This window comes from Pistacia vera, unplaced genomic scaffold (genome assembly GCF_008641045.1).
Source record: "Pistacia vera cultivar Batoury unplaced genomic scaffold, PisVer_v2 Contig25, whole genome shotgun sequence".
Taxonomy (NCBI): Eukaryota; Viridiplantae; Streptophyta; class Magnoliopsida; order Sapindales; family Anacardiaceae; genus Pistacia; species Pistacia vera.
Window position 1 is genome coordinate 278826 of NW_022196057.1, and position 12615 is coordinate 291440.

Consider the following 12615-nt stretch of genomic DNA (forward strand, 5'->3'; position numbering starts at 1 on the left):
TGTTGCAAATCAGAACTAATCCCCCCTCTCTCAATGCTTTTCTGCCACTCGTACTGCTGGAAGAACAACCCCTTCAAAGTCTCTGCATAAGGTCGATGGTAGTAACTGCTATGTTCATTCGTCTTCATAGGGCAGTTCAGAGTATTATCCTGTTAAAAAGATAGGTACAAATATGCTATGGTTTATAATAGAAGAATCTTGCAATGTCTAACTGTTAAAATCAAGGATTTCTAACTGCAATGAGCTGATAATTCTATCATGAACTATCATTTAAATGACGAAAGAGAAGGGAAACAGAAGTTTGTGCATTATTGCTCTGGTTCTAAGAGTAAGTCATATAAAGCTTGGCTGCAAATAACTGCATATAGATTTGCTTGATGTTACACTAAAGTGATGATGGTGTGACCAGGAGAGGAGAATACTTCAAGAAGTGGAACAGAACAAGGAGGCGAAAAATGGAGCTGTAGATAAAGGGAAAAGTGTTTCAATTGTTGAGGGAAGAGAAGCAAGAACTCTGGATGTATTTGGTTCCTGAAGCTTGCACCCTATCTGGCTAAAATGTTTGAACATTATGCCAATGATACATAATCATTTCATTCTTTTAGTTTATACTCTGAAACCTTCTATTCTTTATTCATTGATTCATTGCTTGTAGTCTTTATTCCTTATTCATTTTCCATTTGTAGAAGAGATTGTAAGTATGCAAAATTGTACCGAAATCCATTCAAATTGAATAAAAATTTTTGTACTTCTTCATCTCCATTGTGTGGAGTAAAAGCAAGTTCCATTTTGATGATCATGTACTTACTTTTATTTAATGGTAGCCACACTTTTTGCGGCTGTGTTCAATGAAAGATGTTATTTGATTAAATAAGGTAGCATGATATTAACAATTCATCAACTGTCAACCATAAACAAGGGGGGAAGAACATGGAGAAAAATGAAAACTTTATGCTCATTTAGGTAGGAGAACTCTAATTAAATACAATCAAGCACTTGATGGTGAATTCAAACTAAAAAATGAAAGGATGATGATTGATTAAATGTGGTGTTTAAAAATAACTTCATTTTTTCCTAAATCAAAGCTTGTTAGATAAGTTTTATACCTCCAAAATGGAGTGATAATGATAAACAAAACCCCCAGATAAAGCCACAATTTTGGGTTTGGTGCTTCTGTTTGTCCTCTTTCTAACCCTTTCCTTATTAGTATATATATACAAAGAAAAGATTCTGTTGAGATAATTTGAGCCCATTTTAGACAGAAAAAACAACAAAGACAGAGACCGCCATCAACGTTTTTAAACCCTTATCTGTCAATGCCAAAAAGCCTCCACCACCCAATTTCCAGTCATGTTATCATCAAGCTGAAAATTGTCCACTTCCAACATCCAATCAGATGATTCTAAACACCAAAAGTAATCATTTCACTACAATGAACTTGCTATGGCAAAAGCCTTCTCAAGACAGAATTTTAACCTAATTTCTCGCAAGACAGTAAATTATAACATTAAAGAAAAGAAAACCCTTCATGTCAAATTAAAATAAAACCCAGAATTTTATTTTCATCGTTCTGTTCTGTACATAGATTAAACAAAATCTAAGTAACAGGTGTTAAAGATTTCACCAAAAGGTGAAGAAAAGACTTAACATTGACTTTTGAACTGGAAAAACTAAACCCGCAATAATGAAAAACACTCAGGTAGCGCAACAACAACAAGAGAAGAAAGGAAGAAAAAAAAAAAAGCTAACTCATGGGAAAAATAGAGGGAATAAAATTTAAAAAAAAAAAAAATCTAAATAAGAGAAAATAATTAATCCCATATATACAAACCAGGACCCGATTAAATCGAAAAGAGCTAACATAAATCTAATCTAAGCGCAAGTTGCAGAGCATACAGTCCAAGATCCTGGACCACACGAAGCGCGCACGTGGGTAGATTCTCCTCGTGTACGTTCTTGACTCTCGAACAAAATCCTCCATGGTTTCCACAAAAAGATTCAAGCTTCTCACAGGAGGAACATAGAGAGTCAAAGGGACGGCAGAGAAAGCCACAGTGAAGAACAGCTGCAACATTATGAAAGTTGGTCGTGGTGAAGAAGTAAGCGAGGTTTCTTCCCGGTGGGTTTGGAGAGTAAAAGGTTTGAGAAAATTTTTGAAGTGTAAATTACGGTTAGAATTGGTGACTAAAAGGATCGAAGAAAGAGAGAAAAGGGATAAGTTCTGGAAATCTAAAGAAAGATAAAGATTTTTATTGATTGATTATTCAGAGTTTCTTTTCACGTTTCCAAAAAAGACTGGTTGGTAGGTCGTTGGAAATGACTTGGTGGCTGGCTTCCTACGCAGATTATTTTTATATATTAATTTAAGAATTAGAGTTTTATTAGGGTGTAAAATATAGGCCAACTGTTTCTATTGTTTTTATGTATTATATTTTACTATTTTAGGCATCATATATTTGCAAAATTAAGTGCTTTCTAATGTGTATTTTTTCTCATACCTAGATTATACTAATAGTAGATACATATATAGATATTTATGGGTCTGTTTGTTTAATTATTTTTGTACTATCATATCTCTATCCTATCTAAAATACCCATTTGTTTTCCTATTCTGAAAATCATATTATATTATATTTAATTATTTTTAAACTCCCTATATTTGTTAATTTAACTAAACACACTAAAAAAATTTAGAAATTGATAAAAACACCCCTACCCACCTATATTTTCTAGATTCTGGCTACCACAGCTAGAAGGTGATCAGAATCTAGTATAATAGAGCACTATCTGTTGGATCTGGCTGTTGATGGCTAGACACGTTTGGCCGTCAACGATAACATATCTGACTTTTTCCAACCAGATCTATAGTAGATTTGACTGAAAAATGCTAGATCGGCACACTACTGGCCAGATCCAACAGATAGTGCAAATTACATATTTTATCTTTTATGGGTATAAAATAAGTAAAACTCAAATTTACAAAAAAAAATGAAAAAAAAAATGTGAGTATTAGTAAAGTAAAAATATTAATTCAGCAAATGAGAAGGAAATATGGGGTTGTTAAAGAATACCTATTTTAATTTGTATAATTTTTTTTTTGAATAAACCCAATAATTATTTTCCCATAACTTGAACACAAGACTCTTGAGTATAACCAACCATAGTGAAATTTGTATAAATTTTTAACAATGTACATCTAAAATAATAGAGTAAACGACTTGTTCCCACCCATGGTTTGCCTTAATGACACTTTCCCACCCAAAAAGATTCAAAATACCATTTTTCCACGTAAAGTTAATATTCTGTTACTACCCAAAGTTGATTTCGGTCGATTTTGACAGTGAAAATTCTCTCAATCACCACAATTTGAACCTTCGGTCTCCTCTTTACAAAAACTCTTCCATTCCAGCACTTGATTTCTTCCCGATTGTCAATCATCGTAAAGCTAGGGTTTCGTATTCTTAGCAGATTTATGACTGATTCTGACGGTCGAATATTCAGTTGATCACAACCATTCGATCCACTAGCTTCTATTTTACAAAATCCCTCTTATCTTGACTCTTGATAACTTACCTAACATCAGCTGAGAAAGTAAAGTGTATTTTGGGTATTAACAAAATATAAACTTTGGGTGGAAAATAAGCATTTTGAAACTTTTTGGGTGGAAAATGTCATTAAGGGAAACCTTGGGTGGAATAAAAAAGCCGTTTGCTCAAAATAATATCACATAATTGGTTGTCAATTTTAATGTGCGAAATTGATGCTGTAACATCATACTAAATATTTTTACGGTACAAAGGGTGGACGCTTGTAAGGAGATGAGTGGATAGAGTTCATTAATGGGCGTGTCGGTTAGTTGTTGAACTTGAAAGGCGACAATTCATACGATGGCCATTCAATGCTTGGCAAAAGCATACATAGCTGTTTTGACCTGAGGGCTCCAGAAAATAACCTTTGCTTGTACAATCTTTAATTTATGGGGAAACTGGTGGAGCACACCGAGTCTTGTAGAAAGAAATCTTTTAAAATGGTAAGAGATCTGTGGAGGAGATGAGCCAATTGTCAAATCATTTATAATTTTATGGGTTTTCACGTGTTGCATGAATCTCTATCATTAAAGCACCAAGGCGGGTTCCTGAAGCCTTGCACCCTATCTGGCTAAAATGTTTGAAAATTATGCCACTGATACATCATTCATTTCATTCTTTTAGTTTATACTCTGAAACCTTCATTTCTTTATTCATTGATTCATTGCCTTGTAGTCTTTATTCCTTATTCATTTTCCATTTGTAGAAGAGATTGTAAGTATGCAAATTGTACCGAAATCCATTCAAATTGAATAAAATTTTTGTTACTTCTTCACATTTGTGTGGAGTAAAAGCAAGTTCCAATATTCTGATGATCATGTTTTACTTTTATTTAATGGGAGCCCACTCGGCTGTGTTCAATGAAAGATGTTATTTGATTAATAAAGGTAGCATGATATTAATCAATTCATAACTGTCAAACCATAAACAAGGGGGGGAAGAACATGGAGAAAAATGAAACTTTATGCTCATTTAGGTAGGATGAACTCTAATTAAATACAATCAAGCACTTGATGGTGAATTCAAACTAAAAAAAGGAAAGGAGATGATTGATTAATGTGAGTGGTGTTTTAAAATAACTCATTTTTTTCCGCCTAAATCAAAGCTTGTTTTAGATAAGTTTTATAACTCCCAAAATGGAGTGATAAGTAAACAAAACCCCCAGAAAAAGCCACAATTTTGGGTTTGGTGCTTCTGTTTGTCCTTCTTTCTAACCCCTTCCTTATTAGTATATATATACAAAGAAAAGATTCTGTTGAGATAATTCTGAGCCCATTTTAGACAGAAAAAAAAACACAAAGACAGAGACCGCCATCAACGTTTTCTAAACCCTTATCTTGTCAATGCCAAAAAGCCTCCACACCAAATTCCAGGCATGCTTATCATCAAGCTGAAACTTGTCCACTTCCAACATCCAATCAGATGATCAAACACCAAAAGTAATCATCTTTCACATACAATGAACTTCATATGGCAAAAGCCTTCTCAAGACAGAATTTTAACATATTTCTCGCAAGACAGTAAATTATAACATTAAAGAAAAGAAAACCCTTCATGTCAAATTAAAATAAAAACCCAGAATTTATTTTCATCGTTCTGTTCTGTACATAGATTAAACAAAATCTAAGTAACAGAGTGTTAAAGATTTCACCAAAAGGTGAAGAAAAAACTTAACATTGACATTCTTGAACTGGAAAAACTAAACCCGCAATAATGAAAAACACCGGTAGCGCAAAAACAACAAGAGAAAAGGAAGAAAAAAAAAAAAAAAGCTAACTCATGGGAAAAATAGAGGGAATAAAATTTAAATAAGTTCATGGACTTGTGATTAAGCTCTTCTAAACCCGAATTAATAAATAATTAATAATGCTTTCTCCATCTATCAGATCCAATAAATAAAATTAACTACACCCACCTCACAATCAATGCTTAAAAGAAAAACAGACTTTAATAATTAATTAATTATAAAGAAATCTCCAACGGTCAAAAACTTGACGAGCCCCACCAACGTTAACTCGCTGTCGAGTAACCGTTACTTCTCATTCCCTCTCTCCTGCAACATAACATAACAGCTACTTCACTTTCAGCTCACCTTCTGGAATCCGGGTCACTGTTTCTCTCTCCAAAGATCCAATCTTTCGCTCAGAAATAAGCGTTACACCTCAGTTTCGTATCTGGGTTTTTGTTACTTTCTCTAAGCTCTCTCCCTTTCTCTTGTATAATGGAGCCAGCAAAAATTGACTGGAAGAGAATAGAGTCGGTGTTTGTTGAAGATAAAGTTTATGAGACTATCAATGCACCCAAATGGGTTGATTTATTGGCTCCTGATGAAGTTCATGTTGATGATGAAGCCTGGTTTTGCAGACCCGGTAAAGTTTTTTTTTTTTCTTTTTTCTTTCTTTAATTTGCATTAAAATGTATGTGTTTTTTGTGTTTTGAGTAATGGTTTTATTGAATTGAATTGGTTTGTTTATTGTTGTTTCAGATTGTAAGCATCCAAAGACAGCTGAGGATTTGTTTAAAACACCGCCAAGTTCTAAGGTTTTAATCTCTATTTCCATTTATTTTCACATAAGAAAATAGTAGCATCAATGGAGTAGTTGAGGTAAATTTTGTTCTTTTATTACTTTTCTCATTCCTTTGTTTTGGTGAAGATTTCAAGATCAATTGAAAGACTTCCCCTTGGAGAGAGGAATCAAAGGTACCAATTTAAGTTCTTTGCTTTTTGTTCTTTTGTTAGTCCAAAGAAGTTCAGATTCAATTAATCAAAGTAAAAACTCACTCTTTTTTGTGTATTTTTTTCTTATTTGGTTTCAGAGATGAAAGATTGAAGAGAAGTGGACAAAGTCAAACATCGTTTGTATCGAATGATAAGCCAACCAAATTCTGTGAAGACAGTGAAAATCAGAACCCAAATTCAGTAACACCCCAAAATCAAGTTAAGTCTTTGAAAGCTGCTATCAAATCAAGCAGTGAAAAGTACAATAAACAGATCAATGACACTTCACAAAATGATGAAGTTTTGCCAAGACTAAAAGCCACACTTTCAGCAAGGAACTTATTAGCGGGCAGAGATATATTCAATCATATTACAGACTTTTGCAATGAGATGAAGAAACTGGCAACGAGAGTGAGGGAGAGGGAGAATGTAGAAAAGTTGAATGTGAGGAAGGGTCAAGAGGGTGAGAATATCACCGTTGAAAATGAGGGTTCTTCTGAGGTTTTAGGTGAGTTGGATGGGAGAGAGAAGGAGAGGAAGCCATTGCTTGAGGTGTTGGACAAAGAGAAATCTGAAGGTTCTGAGATGGGAAATGCTAAGGACAAGCAAAGGAGGAAGAAGTAAGTTCATTAACACTGTAAATTCTGTGCAGATGATAGGTGATTTTAATTATTGAGTTGTTTGTAAAAATTGCATAATCATTTGATCTAATTGGCTGCATTATGACCCTTTTAAACTACCATTTTTCATAGCTAGAGAAAAAGATGATTGAGCCATCTGATTGATCACAATTCTTTTTTAGCTCAAGAAAAATTTGTTCTTATTGCAGTGAACTAATGACATATTAAGACTTTTGGTTTGCTAACTAAGCCATTAAGAATTTGTGGTTTTTAGACTGTAGAAACCATCAAGTTGACCTGTATATGTGACTAAAAGGTTGATTGATGTCCAATTGGTGCAGAAGATTTGATGAGTCAGAAAACATCCCAGTCTCTTTGAATTTGGAGAATGTGAAGAAAAAAGGAGAGGACCGTTTGTTGCAAATCAGAACTAATCCCCCCTCTCCTCAATGCTTTTCTGCCACTCGTACTGCTGGAAGAACAACCCCTTCAAAGTCGTCTGCATACAGGTCGATGGTACGTAACTGGCTATGCTTCATTCTGTCTTCAATTAGGGCAGTTCAGAGTATTATCCTGTTAATAAAGACTAGTGTACCAAATATGCTATGGTTTATAATAGAAGAATCTTGCAATGTCTAAACTGTTAAAATCAAGGATTTCTGAACTGCAATGAGCTGATAATTCTATCATGAACTATCATTTAAATGACGAAAGAGAAGGGAAACAGAATGTTTTGTGCATTATTGCTCTGGTTCTAAGAGTTAAGTCAATATAAATGCTTGGCTGCAAATAACTGCATATAGATTTGCTTGATGTTACACTAAAGTGATGATGTTGTGACCAGGAGAGGAGAATACTTCAAGAAGTGGAACAGAACAAGGAGGCGAAAAATGGAGCTGTAGATAAAGGGAAAAGTGTTTCAATTGTTGAGGGAAGAGAAGCAAGAACTCTGGATGTATTTTGGTTCCTGAAGCCTTGCACCCTATCTGGCTAAAATGTTTGAACATTATGCCACTGATACAATTCATTCATTTCATTCTTTTAGTTTATACTCTGAAACCTTTCTATTCTTTATTCATTGATTCATTGCCTTGTAGTCTTTATTCCTTATTCATTTTCCATTTGTAGAAGAGATTGTAAGTATGCAATAATTGTACCGAAATCCATTCAAATTGAATAAAAATTGTTTGTACTTCTTCATCTCCATTTGTGTGGAGTAAAAGCAAGTTCCAATATTCTGATGATCATGTAAAATTATTACTTTTTATTTAATGGGAGCCACACTTTTCGGCTGTGTTCAATGAAAGATGTTATTTGATTAAATATAAGGTAGCATGATATTAATCAATTCATCAACTGTCAAACCATAAACAAGGGGGGAAGAACATGGAGAAAAATGAAAACTTTATGCTCATTTAGGTAGGATGAACTCTAATTAAATACAATCAAGCATCTGTAACGGTGAATTCAAACTAAAAAAGGAAAGGAGATGATTGATTAAAAAATCTTTATATGCCCCACTGAATGTATCTTTATAAAAGTAGCATTGCTCTTGATTAAATGTGGTGTTTAAAAATAACTTCATTTTTTCCGCCTAAATCAAAGCTTGTTTTAGATAAGTTTTATAACTCCCAAAATGGAGTGATAAGTAATAACCAAAACCCCCAGAAAAAGCCACAATTTTTGGGTTTGGTGCTTCTGTTTTGTCCTTCTTTCTAACCCTTTCCTCATATTAGTATATATATATACAAAGAAAAGATTCTGTTGAGATAATTCTGAGCCCATTTTAGACAGAAAAAAACAACAAAGACAGAGACCGCCATCAACGTTTTTTAAACCCTTATCTTGTCAAATGCCAAAAAGCCTCCACCTACCCAATTTCCAGTCATGCTTATCATCAAGCTGAAACTTGTCCACTTCCAACATCCAATCAGATGATTCTAAACACCAAAAGTAATCATCTTTCACATAGCAATGAACTTCCATATGGCAAAAGCCTTCTCAAGACAGAATTTTAACCTAATTTCTCGCAAGACAGTAAATTATAACATTAAAGAAAAGAAAACCCTTCATGTCAAATTAAAATAAAAACCCAGAATTTTATTTTCATCGTTCTGTTCTGTACATAGATTAAACAAAATCTAAGTAACAGAGTGTTAAAGATTTCACCAAAAGGTGAAGAAAAGACTTACACATTGACATTCTTTGAACTGGAAAAAACTAAACCCGCAATAATGAAAAACACTCAGGTAGCGGCAACAACAACAAGAAGAAAAGGAAGAAGAAAAAAAAAAAAAGCTAACTCATGGGAAAAATAGAGGGAATAAAATTTAAAAAAAAAAATCTAAATAAGAGAAAATAATTAATCCCATATATACAAACCAGGACCCGATTAAATCGAAAAGAGCTAACATAAATCTAATCTAAGCGCAAGTTGCAGAGCATACAGTCCAAGATCCTGGACCACACGAAGCGCGCACGTGGGTAGATTCTCCTCGTGTACGTTCTTGACTCTCGAACAAAATCCTCCATGGTTTCCACAAAAAGATTCAAGCTTCTCACAGGAGGAACATAGAGAGTCAAAGGGACGGCAGAGAAAGCCACAGTGAAGAACAGCTGCAACATTATGAAAGTTGGTCGTGGTGAAGAAGTAAGGGAGGTTTCTTCCCGGTGGGTTTGGAGAGTAAAAGGTTTGAGAAAATTTTTGAAGTGTAAATTACGGTTAGAATTGGTGACTAAAAGGATCGAAGAAAGAGAGAAAAGGGATAAGTTCTGGAAATCTAAAGAAAGATAAAGATTTTTATTGATTGATTATTCAGAGTTTCTTTTCACGTTTCCAAAATAGACTGGTTGGTAGGTTGTTGGAAATGACTTGGTGGCTGGCTTCCTACGCAGATTATTTTTATATATTAATTTAAGAATTAGAGTTTTATTAGGGTGTAAAATATAGGCCAACTGTTTCTATTGCTTTTATGGATTATATTTTACTATTTTAGGCATCATATATTTGCAAAATTAATTCCTTTATAAAGCATCTACAAATAACTTTTTATATAATTTAAATTCTTTATTATAGAGAGTCTATTTATAAAAACAAGAATTTAACATATTTTTTATCTTTAAAATATAAATTAAAGAGTGAGTTTTGTTCTTTATATTTAGAAAGTTAAATTTCATTCTCTATTCTAATTTTAATTAATAAACTATAAATTCTTATGTATTTTATTTATTAATTCTCTCTACCATTAAGTCTTTTTCTTAAAAATAAAGAATATTTTCATTAAATTTAAAGAGTCTATTAGATTTGAATGAAAATTATGTTCTCTATATTTAAAAATTAATAAAGATAAATATGCTCTTTAAAATAAAGAGTACCATTAGAGATGCTCTAATGTGTATTTTTTTTCATACCTAGATTATACTAATAGTAGATACATTATCTTCGAGTCATTCTCTATATAGATATTTAGGGTCCATTTGTTTAATTATTTTTGCTTTATCCTATCCAAAATATACATTTATCTTATCCAAAATATACATTTGTTTCCCTATTCTGAAAATCATATTTTATTTTATTCACTTATTTTTAAACTCTATAAGTTTGTTAATTTAACTAAACACCCCCCAAAAAAAGTTTAGAAATTGACAAAAACACCCCCTCTACCCACATTTTCCAGATTCCGACCACCATCGCCAGAAGATGGCTGGAATATAGTATAATGGAGCATTACCGGTTGGATTTGGTCGGTAGTGTGCCGATTTAGCATTTTGCAGTCAGATCCACTATGGATCTAGTCGGAAAAAGCCAGATATGGCCGTCGTTGATGACCAAACATGTCTAGTCATCAATGGCCAAATTTGGGATCCACGATGGATCTGATCGGAAAAGACTATATCGACGCACGACCGGTTAGATCTGGCTGGTCGTGTGTCGATACGGCGACTCCGGCCACCCTCCGACAGTGATAGTCAGTTGTCGGCATTTAATGGGTACGTGGGGTATTTTTGTTAATTTCAATATTTTATTGCAAAGGTGTTTAGCTAAATCAATAAACCTAGGGGGTGTTTTGTTAATTTTTAAATTTTGCCTCGTAATAACTACCAAATGCTTGCTTTTTCAAAAATCATATCCAAAATAATAAAAGAAGCGCACCATATACCTTCTTTTTAGATTTGGATCATGTTTATACATGTCGGTTAAGGATTCGTAAATGGTAAAAGATGTCGATTTTTAACTTTGCAAGTAATGAAAATTTATTAGGATAGTTATTGTATGAGGTCTACCCAACAATTTTCTGAAAACCGGACCGGGCAATGACCCGTTCAAGGGTCCGGTTTCCGGTTTGACCGGTTTGACTGGTTGGATCGGTCGGTTGGACCGTAATTTGTAAAATTACATTTTAGTCCCTAAAGGTTTAAAATTCATCAAAAACACCCCTATAATACTGCCTTAAGGTTTGAAATCTATCTAAAACACCCCTGTCATGCGAAGATTTTGGTGAGTGGTGACGGCAGCGACGATCGACGGCCAATGGAAGCTGGAATCTTGGGGCTTTTGATGTGTAGGTGCCGACGACTCTGATGATGGTGCCACGGAGTTCCATCGGCGCCGGAATCAACAAAATAACTCTGACGGTAGCGTGAAGTTTAGGTGGACGGCGAGCGACGATGGCCACTGAAAATGGCAGGGTTTTGTAGTGGAGATGCCGTCAAGTCTAATGGCGGTGATTTCTCCCTCGATCGGTGCCGGAATCCGGCGAGATTCAACCGCGATTGGACCGCGATTCGGCACTATTCTGGCGGTTCAACCGCGGTCCAATCCGATTTAAATGCAAATAACGGTTTTTTACTTATTCCGGACCGGAAATGCCGCCGGTCACCGGTCGAACCGGTCCGACCGGATGGTCCGGTCCGGTTTTCAGAACCTTGCTACCCAATGCTAGATGCAGAGGCACAATAAAACCAAATTTTATATCTCGCAATCACCTCAATCAACCTAGGTATTCCATTTCTGAGATTGAGAGTTCCAAGGCTTGGTAGAGGCTTTGACACCGAAGCGAAGGTAGTCGCCTGTTCACTCTCCTTCAATCGATTTAGATATTGAATCGTATCTTTTGGAGAGAGGTGTATAAGCTCTCCCTTTGACTCAAGAGGGCGTTCCACCACTACGACTGATATAGACGCAGTTCCCTCCTGAAAAAAATATCAAAAGGGAAGCCCCGCCATGGGGCAAATTGCCTATTTTATCTTTTACAGGTATAAAATAAGTAAAACTCAAATTTACCAAAAAAATAAAAAAAATGTGAGTATTAGTAAAGTAAAAATATTAATTCAGCAAATGAGAATGAAATATAGGGTTGTTAAAGAATACCTAATTTAATTTGTATAAATTTTTTTTTGAGTAAACCCAATAATTATTTCTCCCGTAACTTGAACACGAGACCCTTGAGTATAACTAACCCTAGTGAAATTTGTATAAAATTTTAACAATAAGTACATCTAAAATAATAGGGTAAACAACATTTTTCCCACCCATGGTTTGCCTTAATACATTTTCCCACCCAAAAACTTTCAAAATACCACTTTTTCACCCAAAGTTAATATTTAGTTACTACCAAAAGCTGATTCCAGCCAATTTCAACAGCGAAAATTCTCTCAATCACCACCATTTGAACATTCAGTCTCCTCT

The 12615-nt window shown here is 34.4% G+C and overlaps 1 protein-coding gene and 1 pseudogene across 1 annotated transcript; one reads left to right on the forward strand and one right to left on the reverse strand.

Moving 5' to 3' along the window:
- The first annotated feature begins 5670 nt into the window (after positions 1 to 5670).
- On the forward strand, positions 5671 to 8083 carry LOC116132283 (annotated as a pseudogene).
- A 922-nt stretch (positions 8084 to 9005) lies between these two features.
- Positions 9006 to 9575, reverse strand: LOC116132287. Its single transcript, XM_031417945.1, has one exon. It carries the CDS (start codon positions 9549 to 9551, stop codon positions 9345 to 9347), a length of 207 nt encoding a protein of 68 aa, XP_031273805.1. The 5' UTR covers positions 9552 to 9575; the 3' UTR covers positions 9006 to 9344.
- Positions 9576 to 12615: the final 3040 nt, after the last annotated feature.